Source organism: Dendrobates tinctorius, unplaced genomic scaffold (assembly GCF_039654945.1).
Source record: "Dendrobates tinctorius isolate UK_male_01 unplaced genomic scaffold, ASM3965494v1 ptg000071l, whole genome shotgun sequence".
In the NCBI taxonomy this organism is placed as follows: Eukaryota; Metazoa; Chordata; class Amphibia; order Anura; family Dendrobatidae; genus Dendrobates; species Dendrobates tinctorius.
The window spans coordinates 5,174,850-5,193,365 of NW_027361739.1; the positions used below are offsets into that span (position 1 = coordinate 5,174,850).

Here is an 18,516-nt window from a genome sequence, read left to right on the forward strand (position 1 = left end):
AAAAAAGTTCCTCTGGGGGTCCTGTCTGGTCATTGTATTACAAGGTCAACATGTAGGGCTTTACATGACCTGTGGTGGCGCTCAACTGAAAATGAACACTTCCTACCAGAACTGATCATTGGGAATCACAATAGAGGGATGGTCCATTCATACAAATTCTGGATATTCGATCTGCAATTAGTGGCTTCAGTGGTCACAAGCTGGCAGCTTGTAACCTCCAAAGGCTGGGACCACTGACACATCAGCATTGGACAGATTTTTGCTTTGTTTTAACTTTGCAGCTCCATTTTTTTCTGCTTGTACCTTACCTGCTGAGAGACCAAAAATTGCCCTAATTACTGTATACTCCACCCAGCAAGAGTGTCCCTCCATGCTTGCTCAAGCCCTTTACGAGCTATTCGCATGTGTCAGGTCACACGCTATTGATGTGAATGAGAAAACACCCTTATAGGGGGGGTCTGCCTTTTTTCGAAAAACAAGTGTCCCCTGACTGGAGTCTGATTTAAGAAAAACTGTAGTTTACGCACCCTCCCCTGGTCCAGCACTGCTCCTCTGCTCCTGTTGTCTGCTATTGAGTGCAGTACTGTCGACACGACATCAGCGCTGCAGACAATCGTAGACATCAGGAACAGTGACAGTCCTAGACCCAAGGAGGGCGAGTTAAGCGCAATTATTAAAAAAAAAAAAAAAAAAACTCTGCAGCTGAGGGAGAGGGGTTATCTGAAATAAAAAAAACTCATTTGAAGAAACCTTAGTAGGGGTCTCCCTTTTTTTGTTGGACCAGAATCATTTTGAATAGGACAGGAGGTGCTGGAACACCTGAAATAGCAAAAATTTAAATAAAAAGCCTACTAAAGAGTGCAAACGGGCAATCATATGGTTTCTGTGCATTTATACTGCAGGAAAGAAGAGTGTTCAGCTAACTAGTACTTAGCGGGTTCGGATTCTTTGGCCCGTATCCAGAGGCACAAGTGAATCCCTTCCGATGCAGGGTCCCAAATAACCCACAATTGAGAAAAACACAAAATAATGACTCTCAGGCACGTTATTTAATTGCAGGTCTTATGTGTCATTTGCTACATAGAAGACCACCACAAAAATCCTAAAGGAAATAAAAACCAACATATCTATACTTACTGCCCAGACTGGAAGTCCTTCTCATTCACCACAGCGCAGTTTGTGAGGGAAAGCTCATCTGTGGGACATCGCGCTGCTTGCATAGTCTGCAGAGAAAAAACTAAAATGTAATTATAATCCAGCAACAAGATGATGATAATAATTATACTACAAGAGTGTCAAGGGGCAGAGAGCCTAAGGTTGTAAACACAAGGAATATGGTTGTTGATGGGCCACCTCTCAACCATATGTATGTGTGAGCCAATAAAGATAGCAAATAGAATATGTACTAAAAAAAAAAATCACTTCAAATGGGAAAGTCAAATAAAACAATAAGGAAATACTGACAGATCATAGCAGACCTTGTGCTACCTGATCAGTAAGGCTATGTCCAGAAATCATTGGTTACAACGGATCCAGCACCGATATGTTGACCATAAAGTTATGCAGGCAAAACTTTGTTAATTTAAAACTAACTGATTTCAACTGGATCAGTTTTTTTTTTCTTTACCATTGAAGTCTATGGAAAACGGATCCACTAATTAGCTCTCGGTTTTCCTCCATTTGAGGATTATTTTTTTTTGCTTACTGGATCAGGTTCAAAATGGAACAAAACGGATGACTAATTAACTGACCAGTTTTCTATAGACTTCAATGTAAAAGAATGGATCCAGCAGAGATCTTTTTTTTCAGCCAAATTAAAAAAACTTGTACTTCCAAACTTTGTTAACAGTTAGGTGCTGGATCCGTTTTAACCGATGATTACTAGTCATGTGAACATAGCCTTATTGATTCTGCACATGCTATGATAAGAGAATATAGAAATGGCTCACCCACCAAACACTGGATGCATGTTTCGCAATAGCTTCATCTGGGGTGGGAACGTTTGTACAATTTACTATTGTATACCTACCCTTTGACCCTTTCAATCTCAAAGTCTTGGACATGGGAACTTAAAAATGGGTACCATCCTCCCAAACCTACTAACCAAATCTCAAATGTTCAGAAACGATGAATGTACAGAGGCTGCCAGCAGACTTCACTTCGAGAGCATGCTTCTACCGTCCCTGACACGCTTTCATTATTGATGTGGCACTTTGGATAACCATGTCTCTATTTATAATGGGGCCATATTTGAGGCTCCTGTGGGTGAGAACTAAAAGCTTCAATAAAATAATTATATTTGGAGCCACCTCATTTTGTGAATCAGCGGGGGTCTTGGCACCCAACTTGTATAAGTCCTAAACCTATGCATCTATCCTATTACGCTGACATTACTAATAGGGTATCATACAGAGGCACATTTGAAACCCCTAAACCGCTCAAACAGGGGCGGACATACCATTAGTGCAATGTGGGCAGCCTCACAAGGACCCAAGAGGTAAGAGGGCCCCCACTTACACTTCCAAAGCAGCTTCTGTCAGACACATGGGGTGCAGCTATTGGCCTAATAGCCCATTTATTGCTCCTGCTCTGTCCACTCCGGAGCTGAAAAGTGAAGAAGCTTACACCACGATCCGATGCTATGCAGGCACCAAACCATCTTTAGATCAGCGAGCAGAACCTAAAAAAAACCAACCTCTCAAAACCTCTTCTGAAAAATTAAACTGCTCCAAAAATCCCGCCCAAAAGGAGTATTACCAGAATCTGTTTTCCTTTGGAAAACTCGTAGTTTTGCGCGACAGAGAACTGCAGAATTACCATAATTTATGGTTCTCCGTAAGGGAGCTCATTCTGATGGCTCAAGCATGTAACCCGTACCTAAATTAATTCATAATCAATCAATGCTCAGCTTTCAAGTAGTTAAAAATAAGCTTAGAAGATGTTCTCCTGAAGAAAGATAAGGGTAACTCGCAGTCCCTACTGTCACTGACAGATTCGCTGCAAACTCATTCCACAGTTTGCTATAGGCGGTGACACAAAGATATCAGAAGCCAAACGGTCCAGAATTATTAATGAGAACCTACTGCAAATGTCAAAATTGAGATTTGGAGAAAGCTCATAGGGAAAAAGATAATGCTTGCAATGCTTCACAATGAACTGACTGATGCATTTGACGTCACATTCTGTAGTCTGCTATGCACAGTGATACACAGAGGCTGCAGAAACTAAATGGTTAGAAATTATATTTAGTCAAAAACGCATGCAATTAAGTTAAAGAGACCATAAAAAGGTGTCCGTAGCCTTTAAAAACTTGACAGTAAATGACAACATTGGGGTAAAGTACTGATGATAATGTTTAGACCAGTGACAACTGTTTCTTGTAAGAAGCAGCTTTTGGGATTTAGAGGGTTGACTTAAGGTTATATGCAGTACCACAGGTCAGATCATCTGTCTGCACCACACATGAGAAAATCCCTGAGGCTTTAGATACATTCCTGTATTCGGCTGATTAAAACCATAAGCTCGTCAAACTGGACACCAATTATCTTTCTTCCTTTTACTCAGCCTGAACAGTTGTTGTTCTTGAAAGATCAAAAATCTAATAAAGAGCCAGAAAGCAATTTACAATCTTTTATGAGCACACAGTAGAGTTGATCTCCCCCCCCCCCCATCCACAGCCCCGGCAAAGCTTTTTTTCCCATCCCTTTTTTTTTTTTTAACATTATTAAATATGCGATATGTATCACTATTATGTAGTCACTGTACTGACGGTATTATTTCTAGTACTTTGGCCAGATCAAAGAGCTATTCCTTTCAAGAGGCCTGCCTCATGAAGACAACCCATGTCCATGTGCCAATTCGGGACCACCCTCACCATTAGCCAGCTGGTCCATGCTTTTCAACATCTGCCACTCCTATTAGTGGCTTCCCCAAAGATATAAGCTTAAGGCTATGTGCCCACGTAGCGTTTTTGATGCAGAATATTCCTGAGTGGAAACGCACACCCTCTTCCCGGGAAAACGCATGCGTTTTATGAAGCACTTTTGTAAGTGTTTTTGATGCTTTTGTTAAGCATTTTTGCATGCGTTTTCCTATGCGTTTTTGTAATACAATTGAATGTATGCAGAAACGCATGCGTTTCCGCAAAATTAATGAACATGCTGCGTTTTTTATCTGCTAAGCGTTTCCACAGCGGAAAGAAACGCACCATTAGCACAACATGTGCGGATTCCATTATGATTACACTGGATGCTTTTCTTAAGCGTTTCCGCAGCAGAAACGCTTGTCTAAAAGCGCTGCGGAAACGCTTAAAAAACAACGTGGGCACACAGCCACAAGAGGGAGGTTTATGTCTTCATTCCCGAAATAGAGTCCATCCATCAGTAGTGCACATGCGCCGGCATACACAGCTGTTTCTTATGTCCCGGAAGTATTTCGCGGCCATGCACACTACTAATTTTCGGCTTTGCCCTCAGTTGGGCAAGCATACTGCGCACGCGCGAGGTCGCAAAATCTGTACGTGATCTCCAATATTCACAGAGAAGAATGAGTACATCAAGCCGAGGAGGGCTGGAGTGACGCAACAGAGGCAGCGCCCATCAGACCGGACCAAACAGATTAACATACAGCGCGGGACAAATAAAAAAGGTTTTTATGGGTGATACATGGGGAGTCAGGGGGTTTCAGAATTAGTTGTGGAACGCATAGCTGACACTCAATTAAATGATATTTTTAGCTGGTAGGCCAAAAAAAGTGGTGACAGGTTCCCTTTAGGCTAAGTGCCCATGTTAGCGTTTTAAAACTGATACAAAACCGGACTTCTTCCCAGAAAACCCGCGTTTTTTGCTTAAAAACTGCGCGTTATCGATGCGTTTTTTCCGCGCATCTTCTGGACTCATAGGAAACAGCTAAAAATGCAGGCTGAAGCGGAAAATGAGAATGCTGCGTTTTTTAGCCGCTAAGCGTTTCCTATGCAGAAAAAAAAATGCATCAATTGGCACAAAAAGGCCAAAATGCATTAAAATTAATGGAATGCTTCTTTTAAGCGTTTCTGAAGCATCTGATCCGGCACAAACGCTTCAAAAACGCTTAAAAAAAAAAATGCAACGTGGGCACACAGCCAATGTTTGCTTCTCATCTGTTATTTGCGCCATAGGGAACAACATTTCCTGAATTTTCGCTTATGAGGTCTCTTCCCATCTTTTAAAGGGGTTGTCTGGTCTCCTGATAAAAGTCTACAGACTTCTGATTCCTTACTGCATTCCGTGTACTGCACAGTCAGGATTCTCCACTGTCGCTGCAGAGACAGGGCGGTCACATGACCACAAGTATGCAATTTGCATACATGAGGTCACTAGCCAGCTAAACGTGCTTAAAGGGAATTTGCATACATGAGGTCACTAGCCAGCTAAACGTGCTTAAAGGGAATCTGTCACCTCATTTTCGCGCGGTATTTAAAGGACCTGGGTCCAGTCCGATGGGCGGTGCTTCGGGTCCTTTCCTCCACCCCTCCTTGGCCGCTGTCCGCAATATTTCTGTGAATTTCCGTACTTGGCGTCCATATTACACGCATGCACATTGCAATCTGGAGTGGTGCATGCGCAGTATGCTTTGCGCAACTCTGGGCAAAGCCGAAAAGCATTAGTGCGCATGCGTCGGTGAACTATGTCCCGGGACAGTAAGGAATCAGAAGTCTGTAGACTTTTATCAGAAGACCAGACAACCCCTTTAACAGATGGGAAGAGACCTCATAAGCGAAAATTCAGGAAATGTTGTGACAGATTCCCTCTTCAAGTGTATTGAACGAAACCAAGCATGTCTAGTCGGAATGTGGCTGGAAGTATGCAAATTGCTGCATTTTGGCAGCGACATCGGAGAATCTTCACGGCGTGCACTGCAAAAATTCAGAAGCCTGCAGTCACATGGAGGGTCTGCAGACTGATCAGAAGAATGGACAAACCCTTTAACCCATTTCTGCTTTGTATGAGTGGACAATGTCCACTGGACATGTTGACAGAACATCCTTGTAACATGTACTATTATAAAGCACACTACACGGCGCAGCGCAGCTCAGCAGATAAATGCAGCATGGGCTCTTTTACCTCCTTACAGCATCATGATTTTCTCCAAAGTATACATGGGTGTAGGTCAGATTATGGACTAGAGAGTCTGATGTTTAGGTCTACTATTTTAACTGTGGAGTAGGAAGCTGGCTAGTAGGAGCAATGCCTAGTAGAAGACTGTGAAAAACGAGGACGAATGAACTCATGGAGATCAACATCCAACACTGCGGAGACACCATCACATGTTTCTCAACGCAGTGATTCTAGGGCAATGCCCCCATCCCTTATGGGAAATATGTAAAACATGCAAAACACAAGCCGCGGAGGCACCATCACATGTTTCTCAACGCAAGCAATGACTAGCCAGGTCTTTCCCCGGGAAGGAACAACCACAGGAAGGGCAGTCTCCAATGAAGGAAACCACCATATTTCCCATAAGGGATGGGGGCATTGCCCTAGAATCACTGCGTTGAGAAACATGTGATGGTGTCTCCGCAGTGTTGGATGTTGATCTCCATGAGTTCATTCATCTTCATTTTTCACAGTCTTCTACTAGGCATTGCTCCTACCAGCCAGTTTCCTACTCCACACTGATGAGGGGCAATACCCCGAAACAGCTGTCTGTGGATGGATACCGTGTTTTGGCATAGGTGGTTTCCTTCATTGGAGACTGCCCTTCCCGTGGTTGTTCCTTCCCGGGGAAAGACCTGGCTAGTCATTGCTTGCGTTGAGAAAAACGTGATGGTGTCTGCGCGGCTTGTGTTTTGCATGTTTTACATATTTCCCATAAGGGATGGGGGCAGTGCTCTAGAATCACTGCGTTGAGAAACACGTGATGGTGTCTCCGCAGTGTCGGATGCTGATCTCCATGAGTTCATTCATCCTCGTTTTTCCACATACTATTTTAGCTGTGTCCTAGAAACATTTCTGGACATACAGATCCAGACCGGATTTTTTGAATGAGTAACAAAATCAAAGTCTGATCAGTTATCACATCCATAATGGCAGATGAAGTCCTCCACAGATGTCTCTGTTGTCTTCTTGAACTAATTACAATATCTGTCGGCTAATCTCAAATGGTAAAGATAGTCATAGACAATACATTACCATTGGCTGAACAGGCCAACCAGGCAAAGTGTATATTCCCCAGCAGTACATTCTGGGGAGAGAAAGATTGAGCTGCTGGATTTCAACATGTTCTATCCTTCCCTGTTATCAGCCATTTCAAGCTGTGCATTGCTCCTGGTGTTATGTCTACAGTAATCTCTATATGTAAAATAGGGGGGAAAAAAAAATTCCTATGGGTATTTAATGGCTCAGCACAATTGCTTCAAGTAGAATTATTTGCATGTGTTCCCAGAGTTCCTCTGTGCAGAGCTGTAATCCTGCATTTTCTGCCTCTCAGGGGAGTTGCTGATTTGGCACTAATGTGTGAACAGATTTATCACTAAGGGAAAAAAAAAATGCTGAAATTCAATCCTAATGTTAAAGGGGAAGATAGCAGCTAGACTTCCTTTAAGAGAAGCATTGCCAAGCAGTGGTCCTCTATAACAACCCCTGAGACTGAGAAGTGTATGGCCAGCTTCACAACACCAGAGCAGAGGTGGGCAACTGAAGGGGTTTGTAAAATAGAAATAAAATAATCAAACTTTGCTTGGTACACCCTCCCCAGGTCCAGTGCTAAGTATCTGTCACTGCTCCTGGTTTCAGTTATTGCCCACAGCACTGACGTCTTGGCAATGGCACTGCAGCTCATAACTGCACTCAGAGCCACTGAGCTCACTGATTGGCTGCAGGGGTGAATTCTGGGGGCGCTGCAGCAGAAAGCAGCGATCAGGCTCACACATAGTAATAAGGAGCGTCTCCGCAATCAGGCTCGCACAGCAGTGTTGACATGAGGTGATATGCTATCCTAAGGGCTTGTGAAGATGACCTTACTTTCGATCAGAGTGCGATCTGAAAAAACTTTGTATCGCACTTGGACCAATGTTAGTCTAGGGGCCGGGCACATAAACGACTTATGTTTGAGACAGACTTCCAAGGGGGGGGGGAAAAAAAAAAAAAAAAAAATGATGCACATCTGAGCTTTATACAATATTCGGATGTCAATGAGTGCAAGGAAAACATTGGACTGCACTCTGATGACATCTCAGTGCAGTCCGTTTTCCACGCCCTGACACAATGGAGAAGATGGAGACATTTTTTTTTCTCCATTTCCTCCTCATCCGAGAGACTCGGATCAAAGGATGATCACATTCTGATCAGAGTATAATTAGAGTGTCATTTGCATAATCGAACTGATTCTCTTGGATGGGACAAAAATACAATTGTGTGACTCGTGTCATTAATCAGTAGGGGTGCTGTCATCTTGACCTCCCATCAATCACCAGGCCAAAGACGCAGCACAGTCCATTCAAATAACACGGGGCTGAGGCTCAGTATCAGACCTAGCGACACACAGTAGTGAAGTTAGCATAGTTGATCAAAAGGGTTTTGATGGTGGGCAATAAATGTAAAAACTCCCTTTATAAAAAATAAAATGAAAACCCTCTAAGAAGAGTTTTGCAGCATCTCCAATAACTGGTGGCGGATGTCCCTTTAACATTAAGAAGTACTGCGCTCGGCTCGTTCTTCAGATTTTACCAGCAGAGCAAGAGATAAATAATGCACATGGTTCCCACACCCAGAATGTTCCTTCTCCTCTAACCGAAATCATTCAGCGCCGCTCCCGAGCTCCCTCCCTCCTCGATTCCTGCCGCCGCCACACAGAATCCAGGTCACACAGGGCTTCTCAGCACATCAGGAGATTTTAATGGGTATCTGTGGAATCGGTGCCTTATGCTAAATCTGGCCACAGCCTGCAGGAATCACTGCAGATTCACAGCCTCCTGGGAAGGTCCCTGCCCGCATCAGCACCACGCCGCACTCCTCGGCTTCATCCACATTCCTGCAGCAATGGCTTCTCCCATTCTCTGCTCTCATTTTACATGTACATGATGAATATGCAGACACCAATACTTGGAAAGACTCAAAAAGAATGGGTGTAACAGAAGGAGAAAGGATTAGGATAGGAAAGACTAGACTTCAGCCACACATAGCAAAAAGAGGGTGCATGGCCGAGCTGTGGTAAATGTACAACTAGTAGGACCAGAGCGGCCATTACGGTTCAGTTCAAATCATTGAAAGTTATCAACTATCCACAGTATAAGTGACAGATTTCTGATTCATGGTGGTCCAACAGCTTGGACACCCACTGATCCGGAGACAGGGGCTCTGATACCTAGTCTCATACACACCACCTCATTCTCTATGGGAGAGCCAGCTATAGCCAAGTACAGTGCCCAGCTTTCTCGTGTAGTCCTATAGTAAATGAATGGAGAAGTGGCGTGCATGGGTGGTCACTGGTCCAAGCTGCACTTCAGAACAACGTTCTAAGGGATCTGTAGGGGTCCCCATCATAAGAAATAACTGAATTTTTGGAATAACCAATAGCATTGTATAATATTAAATTTGCTCCGTAAAAGTACCATGCAATTTAAAGCGATTACCTTGTGTTTAAAACAAAAAAATTTTCATATACACAATTCTAAGGAGATCTTTAGTTAAAAGGGTTGCTTCATCTTGTTAAATAAGTAAAACTGATAACTGTGTGTATTAGAAAACAACCTTGCAATGTACCGTTTATTAAAAATACTCTCAGCTGACATGAACAGAAGGATTGTTAATTTTATTGTATGGAGCTCAGTGCAACCACCACTGCACTCCACCAGAGGTGGCCGGTTTTCAAGGTAAGGAGCGCAGACTTGAAAGCACTTTAAATCCTCAAGGCAGGATGTCTGGATTGCTGGACTTGGCCGCCTTGATGCCCCTGCGCTCCTCCGGTGCTGCCTTACAGCACACAGGTCAGGCCAGCGATCAGTCACGCCACTGGTCCCAACTCTTCAGGAGCACAGGGAAACTGGGAGGCCGAAGTGCAGTGCACTCCTCAACAAAAAAAAAAAATTGGAGAAATACCCTCCACTCCAGGGCAGCTGCTACTATGGTCCCTGCAGCCTCGAAAGTCACATATATGCTCATGACTGCTGCAGCCAATCACTGACCTATGTGGACTTGTGCAATATATACTCACATCACTGATGAAATCCATGATTGCCAGGAGAGAAATAAACAGAGTCTGGAGGTGTCCACTGGGGTACAGGCGCAGGAACTGACAGATTGACAGGCAAGTAACTTTATAACTTTTCTGCTACAAGTCCACTATCTTTTTACTCAGGACCTTCATCTACACAAAGGAGAATGGCTACCAAGCATCTCTCACACTGGAGGCACATTGATTTCAATAAGAATTATGCCATGTTTCCTTCCTCCCTTGGGGGCACTACAGGGGAATTGAACACTTTCTGCCAGGCTTCTCTAGGGATTTCGTACAATCACTGGGGATCCCTGCAGCAAGTACTTTGAATTGTCCTCGTCACCTTCCCTTGTCGATGATCATATGATCATGGGAGTACATAGTCAGTCATCTGAATGCCAATTACATGGTGTCCTATACTGATTACTACATGGTGGTGCGTTCCTGTATACGGGCAATGCTCATCTGCACGGCCTGGACAGTAGAGAATACGAGCAGGCTGCACCGACTAATCAGCAGCATATGCTGCTCTTTAGAACTATTTACCAGTAAGTTAATACATTCTGTACACGATCTACTGCTGTAAACTCATTTCCCAGGACGCTGGAGAAAGGCTACTAGACAACACTAACCTTCAAGAGAAAAGAAAAAAGTATCCACAACAAAGCGGAATTCCGATACACTGCATCAACCCACCAAGACAAACCCAAGACAAAGGTTGCAGCCTCTGAATGCAAAAGGAAATGTTTACACAACTGACAAGAAGCATTGATCTTTATGTTAAAAAAAAAAAAAAAAAAAAAAGGGGGTGAGGAATAAAATATTCATTTAGACATCCATAGGGGGACAGGAATGGTTATGTCAAAGCCCTGTTTAACAATATTTATAAGCCGATCACACCCAGCAGTCGGCTCCCTGCACATAGCAGGTTATGCTTTATGGCCAGCAATCTATTCTGCAGCCACCTGCATTACCGATACAAGTGCCAAAACAGTCAGCAATAAATAACCCGGTAGGATACACATCTATGGCACAGCGGGCATTCTGCACATCTGCTGTGACCAAGGCAAGTGGTAACACAACCTTGCCAGTCTCCAGCCTCCTGTGATTCCGTCCTGCAGTCAGGGAAAAGAAAAATAATAGGATCTGAATGAGACGCCTACAAATCCCACAGGGAAGGCAGCGACACACGGGAACAAATGATACCGGAATGTAAATCTGTGCCCTGACGAGCTGCCCTGCAAATCACAGGCACCCACTGCAAAAGCTGGGCATCGCAGGAGACAGACACCAGACTGAAAAGCCGGGCGGTAACACTGCAGGTGACTGCACAGTATACAGTCGCATTGGAGCTGGTAATCAGAAATGCCACTACCTTCCCCCGACATATACAGAGTCATACCGAGGAGCCAAGAGACAATTTATGCAAATTGATATATTAAATCCTCCTTGTCCGAGTGTGTATACATATACATCACACACACAGGAATATACCTGTTTACAGAGCGCCGCACACACACAACACACCATATACAATCCACGAACACAGCCATACAGAGGGGATCCGAACACTGTATTACACATGTACAGTGGGTACAGAAACTATTCAGACCCCTATAAATTTTTCACTCTTTGTTTCATTACAGCCATTTGGTAAATTCAAAAAAGTTAATTTTTTTCTCATTAATGTACACTCTGCACTCCATCTTGACTGAAAAAAACAGAAATGTAACATTTTTTGCCAATTTATTAAAAAAGAAAAACTGAAATATCACATGATCATAAGTATTCAAACCCTTTGCTCTGTCGCTCATATTTAAGTCACATGCTGTCCATTTCCTTGTGATCCTCCTTGAGATGGTTCTACTCCTTCATTGGAGTCCAGCTGTGTTTAATTAAACTGATAGGAATTGATTTGTAAAGGCTCACACCTGTCTATATAAGACCTCACAGCTCACAGTGCATGTCAGACCAAATGAGAATCATGAGGTCAAAGGAACTGGCCAAGGAGCTCAGAGACAGAATTGTGGCAAGGCACAGATCTGGCCAAGGTTACAAAAGAATTTCTGCAGTACTCAAGGTTCCTAAGAGCACAGTGGCCTCCATAATCCTTAAATGGAAGAAGTTTGGGACACCAGAAGTCTTCCAAGACCTGGCTGTCCAGCCAAACTGAGAAATCATTGGAGAAGAGTCTTGGTGATAGAGGTAAAGAACAACCCCAAGATCACTGTGGCTGAGCTCCACAGATGCAGTAGGGAGATGGGAGCAAGTTCCAGAAAGTCAACTATCACTGCAGCCCTCCACCAGTGGGGCCTTTATGGCAGAGTGGCCTGACAGAAGCCTCTCCTCAGTGCCAGACATATGAAAGCCCACATACAGTTTGCTAAAAAACACATGAAGGATTCCCAGACTATCTATATATATATAATTGCCTTAAATTGTCTGTCATCCACTTCCGTCTGGATATCCCACAATCCACCGCGCCGCACCAGAAGTACGCCGACCGCCATTTTTGAACACCCAGGTGATGCCGCTCGGATCCAGGACGCAGCTGCGATCCCGACCACCGCTGGGATCCCGACCGCTGCTTGGATCCCAGTTGCCGCTCGGATCCAGGCTACTGCTGCGTTCACGAGGCTGTAAAAGGGGTGTAAAGAGGGGGTATAACGAGAGGGGTGTAATGAGAGGGATGCCCCCGCCAGGACCCACCGCCTGACTACACGCACTGGATCCCGACGCTGCCTACCCACCTCCGTGCAGTCACAGCTGGCAGGAAAGACCGCGGCTAGAGGCCTGTGCTGGAGATTGGGTGCGGCCACCCTCTGGTGGCGCCGCACACCATCTCCAGCACAGGCCGCAAAACCCTGTCTTTCCTGCCAGCTGTGAGAGGAGTGTAATGAGGGGGGAGTAATGTGAGGGATGTCGCCGCCGGACCCACAGCCTGACTACACGTGCCGGATCCCGCCACTGCCTGCCCACCCACCTCCGTGCAGTCACAGCCGGCAGGAAAGATCGCGGCTTGAGGCCTGTGCTGAAGATTGGGTGCGGCCACCCTCTAGGGGCGCCGCACACCATCTCCAGCACAGGCCGCAAAACACTGTCTTTCCTGCCGGATGTGACTGCACGGAAGTGGGTGGGCCGCCACCCCTAGCGCCACAAATCTGCCCCCATCGTGATGTTACTACCCTCCCGATGCGATAGGGGCATAGTCTACGGAGCGGCATATGGGGGCCATATTCTACGGAGCGGCATATGGGGGCCATATTCTACGGAGCGGCATATGGGGGCCATATTCTACGGAGCGGCATAAACTATGGAGCCGCATATGAGGGCATAGTCTATGGATTCCACCCACGGCTTATACACAAGTCAATAAGTTTTCCCAGTTTTTTGTGACAAAATTAGGGGGGGGGGGGGTCAGCTTATACACGGGTCGGCTTATACACGAGCATATACGGTACTTTCACACAAAATCCCAAAAATGGGGAAAAAACTAAATTGTTGGCACCCTCAACTTAATATTTGGTTGCACACCCTTTGGAATAAATAACCGCAATCAATTCACTATAACCATCAACAAGCTTCTTACACCTCTTTCCTGGGATTTTAGACCACTCTTCTTTTGCAAACTTCCCCAGGTCTCTCATACTTGAAGGTCGCCTTCTCCCAACAACAAATTTAAAAACTCTCCACAGGTGCTGAATGGGATTTAGCTATGGACTCATTGCTGGCCACTTCAGAACTCTCCAGAGGTTTGTTTCCATCCATTTCTGGGTGCGTCTTGAGGTATGTTTGGGGTCATTGTCCAGGAAAACCCATGACCTAGGATGCAAAGCCAGCTATCTGACACTGGACACTGCATTGCGACCCCAAATCCTTTGGTAATCTTCATATTTCACATAATAAAGGCACCCAGTGCCAGAGGCAGCAAGACAACCCCAAAACATCTTTGTACCACCACCATATTTGACTGTAGGTACTGTGTTCTTTTCTTTGTAGGCCGCATTCAGTTTTCTGTAAGAAGCACAATGATGTGTTTTACCAAAAAGCTCTATCCTTGGTCTCATCTGTCCACTAGACACTTTTCCTGAAGGATTTTGGCTTACTTATGTACATTTTAGCAAACTGCAGTCTAGCTTTTTTAGGTCTCCGTGTCAGCAGTGGGGTCCTGCTGGGTCTCCTGCCATAGCGTTTAATTTCATTCAAATGTCGATAGATAGTTCACACCGACACTTGATGCACCCAGAGCCTGCAGGACAGCTTGAATTCCTTTGTAACTTGATTGGGGCTGCATATTCACCATCCAGACTATCCTGGTTTGCAACCTTTCATCAATTTTTCTCTGCCATTAACGTACAGGGAGATTAGCTACAGTGCCATGGGTTGTAAACTTCTTGGTTATGTTGTGCGCCATGGACAAAGGAACATGAAGATCTATGGAGATGGACTTATAACCTTGAGACTGTCGATATTTTTCAACAATTTTGGCTCTCAAGTCCTCAGACAGTTCTCCTCTACTCTTTCGGTTCTCCATGCTTAGTGTGACACACAATGCAAAGATTGAGTCACCTTCTCCCCTTTACATCTGATTTCAGGTGTGATTTTCATATTGCCCTCACCTGTTACTTGCCATAGGGGAGTTGGAACGAGCTCAACATGCTTGAAACAAAGTTGATTACCCACTATTTTTGAAAGGTGTCAACAATTTTGTCCGCTCCATTTTTGGGGTTTAGTGTTAAATTAATGTCCAAATTGCATTTTTTTGTGTTGTTCCAATACATACATAGGAAATAAACATGCGTATAACAAAACATGTGTAATTGTAATAATTTTCTAGAACATTTTCAAGGGTTCCAACACGTACAGCCATGACTGTATATAATCTCTATATTATGTACACGTGCATACACATATACTTGATTCCGAGCTTTCCTTTGTCCCCCACATACGATCACTGGCTCGCTCTTGTCATCTGCACCTCAAAAACATTTCTAGAATTCGACCTTTTCTTACTTTTGACTCTGCAAAAACTCTTACTGTTTCTCTTAAGGTACTGTCACACTTAGCGATGTACCAGCGATCCCGACCAGCAGTATGACGCGGTCAGGATTGCTGGTACCAGGGCTGTGGAGTCGGTAAGCCAAACCTGCGACTCCGACTCCAACTCCTCAATTTCCCTTACACCGACTCCGACTCCAACTCCACGACTCCGACTCCCACACATATTGCTTATATTTAAGTGAAAAATTTATTGTAGTACAATGTGAACCTCAGACATTTAATCATTTTTATGATCCAATAATCAAGATATTTAGATAGAACAGAATATATATTGGTGTACTACCCGGTTTTCATTCTTTTTGGTACAGATACGATATGGATAGACAGATATGGATAAATGGATATATAGATAGAGCAGATTTCTAATCTGCTTTTGCTATTGAAAACATTATCTATGAGCTCAAAAACCTTTCAGGTGATGCAGTTTTTTAAAAAGATGATCAGCTTTTGCAGCTGAAAAACGTATCCTCAAAAAACACAGGAAAAACGCTGTGTGTGAATGTAGCCTTAGATCAGGAATAGAACAGTCATTTATAGGACATTTCATAACTTTCCCAAACTCCTATAAAAAAAATATTCAGCACATCCTGCATTGAATTACTGTACCCAATTTATTATATATTTTAGGAGTCGGAGTCGGTCCATTTTATACCGACTCCAACTCCGACTCCACCAAAATGAGCACTGACCCCGACTCCACAGCCCTGGCTGGTACATCACTAAGTGGTCGCTAGTGAGCTGCCACACAGGCCGACATCGCTGGGGACGGGGATCGCTACTTACCTGTCAGACAAGGCGATCCTGACGTCCTCCCGCCCGCGTCCACGCGTCGCTCGTCGTCACAGCAGGAAGCCCAGCAGGACGCTGACGACGAGAAACGGTCCAGGACGTTCTCGCGCGATCAGCAATAACCAGCAGGGGGGGCGGTCGTAGGTAAATATCGCTATAACGTCACAAAAACCAGCGATGTTACAGCGATATTGCTAGCGATATCGCTTAGTATGAGAGGCCCTTTATTCATTCTCGTCTGGACTATTGTAACTCTCTTCTAATCGGTCTCCCTCTTACCAAACTCTCCCCTCTCCAATCTGTCTTGAATGCTGCAGCCAGGATCATATTCCTCACCAATCGTTACACCGATGCCTCTACCTTGTGCCAGTCATTACACTGGCTACCCATCCACTCCAGAATTCAGTATAAACTTATTACCCTCACCCACAAAGCCCTCCATGACTCAGCACCACCCTACATCTCCTCCCTTGTTTCAGTATACCACCCTACCCGCGCCCTCCGTTCTGCTGATGACCTGAGGTTAGTATCCCCAATAGTCAGAACCTCCCACTCCCGTCTCCAAGACTTTACACGTGCCGCGCCAATTCTTTGGCATGCACTTCCCAGGTCAATATGATTAGTCCCCAATCCCTAAAATTTTAAGCGTGCCCTGAAAATGCATTTATTCAGACTGGCCTATCGCCTCAACACATTAACCTAATCTATCCCTGTGTGGCACAGCCAAAAGTTTTACCATAACCAGGTTCCCCGCATCATTCTCCCACATGCTTTATGCACCATTAGCCCTCTGTGTCCGTACTGTCACACACCTAACATTATGGCTGGTCCATACAATCAGGGCAACTGTTGCCACCCACCTTTCGTGTCTCCCTCTTTCCTCATAGACTGTAAGCTTGCGAGCAGGGCCCTCACTCCTCTTGGTATTTGTTATAATCTACTGTATGTGATTATTGTTATGCTGTAATGTCTATTGTCTGTACAAGTCCCCTCTGAAATGTAAAGTGCTGCGGAATATGTCGGTGCTATAGAAATAAAATTTATTATTATTATTATTACTACTACTGGAGGTCCACCATGTATATACCATGTATATATTATGCATACACACACCACATATATCCCCTGTATACTATATCTAGCCACCGTGTGTATCTGCTGTAGCTACACTGTACACACGGGCGGCCCCCGGTGTTCCCGCAGCATCCTCCCGTCACTGCGGTCACTGGCCAGTGACACCAGGAGGCTCCGGCGTCCATTCAGACTGACTGCACGGGCACACGGGCGGGATTAACCATCCACATCCCGGAGGAGGGAAGTTACCGCAGCGTGGAGGACGTCACCAGGACAAGTGTCACTTACCCGGGCCGCCATTGCTGCTGCTGGTGCCGCTGCTGTCCCCCTCGCACCGAGAACCGCCGGCTACACAGTAGTGATGTGTCGTTCGTGAACGATCCGATGCAAAGAGCCGGCTCCCTGCTGTGAACGAAATGAGCCGGGTTTTTTTTTTTCTGGCGCCTGGAAGCAGTGAGTTCTGACTGTGACTCATCTGGGGGGAGGAGCGGTCAGGAGAGGAGGAGCTGTGGATAAATGCAGGGCAGTTAACCCTTCAGTCCCAAATATATCCTGCCAGTTCCTCCATGGCACATATAGTGTGTGACTGTGTGTAAGAGGAGGGACGCAGCACATTGTTTGGTATATCATCTTCTCACAGTGTTAGGCCGGGTTCACATTGCGTTTATGGCCCTGCGATCAGCGGGATCGTTACATAGCGGCACTATCACTGTAAGGGTGTGTGCACACGCTGCGGAATCCACACGGATTTTGCAAAAAACGCAGATAATCCGCAGGTCAAAAGACCTGCGGATTATCTGCGGTTTTGCCTGCGGTTTGGTCCTGCGGATTCACTGTCTCCACAATGGTGGAGATAGGAACCCGCAGCGGTTTCCGCAGAAAGAATTGACATGCAATTCTTTCTGCAGATTCAAAACCGCAGCAAATCCGCGCGGTTTTTTCCGCAGCGTCGGCACAGCGTTTTTTTTTTCCCATTCAAATGAATGGTACTGTACACCGCAGCTAAAACTGCTGCGTGTCCACAGCAGCCAAAACCGCTGCGGAAACGCAGCGGAATCCGCAGCGTGTGCACGTACCCTAACGGATGAGATAACGCCCCCCATTGGCTGCAATGCTACTAACGCATCCAAAATCGGCCTGATGCGTTACTTCATGACGCCCCCTGGAGCGTCTGCAGCATTTGTGGGGGCGTCATGAAGTAACGCATCAGGCTGATCTTGGATGCGTTAGTAGCATTGCGGCCAATGAGGGGGCGTTACCTCATCCGTTAGGCTGAAGTCACACACAACCAATAAAAATTCGGACCGATTTTAACGGTACGAAATCGCACAAAGATTTCTTGTCCAGGGATCCGTCTGTCATCAGAATTTCGGGCGATGAACCGATTTTATTCGCATC

General features: G+C 45.2%; 1 protein-coding gene across 6 annotated transcripts in view; it reads right to left on the reverse strand.

The window, feature by feature from the left end:
- Positions 1-18,516, reverse strand: part of NSF (N-ethylmaleimide sensitive factor, vesicle fusing ATPase) — a 135,204-nt gene that overhangs the window by 94,075 nt on the left and 22,613 nt on the right. For 2 of the 6 annotated variants that reach the window (XM_073582344.1, XM_073582343.1), the window contains exon 2: positions 1,138-1,223. In XM_073582344.1, coding sequence (XP_073438445.1) covers positions 1,138-1,223 — 86 coding nt within the window. Of the gene's footprint in view, positions 1-1,137; positions 1,224-2,458; positions 2,478-2,517; positions 2,662-10,191; positions 10,225-17,406; positions 17,603-18,516 lie in introns of those variants that run through there. The other 4 variants (XM_073582346.1, XM_073582345.1, XM_073582348.1 and 1 more) reach the window with 4 other exon arrangements.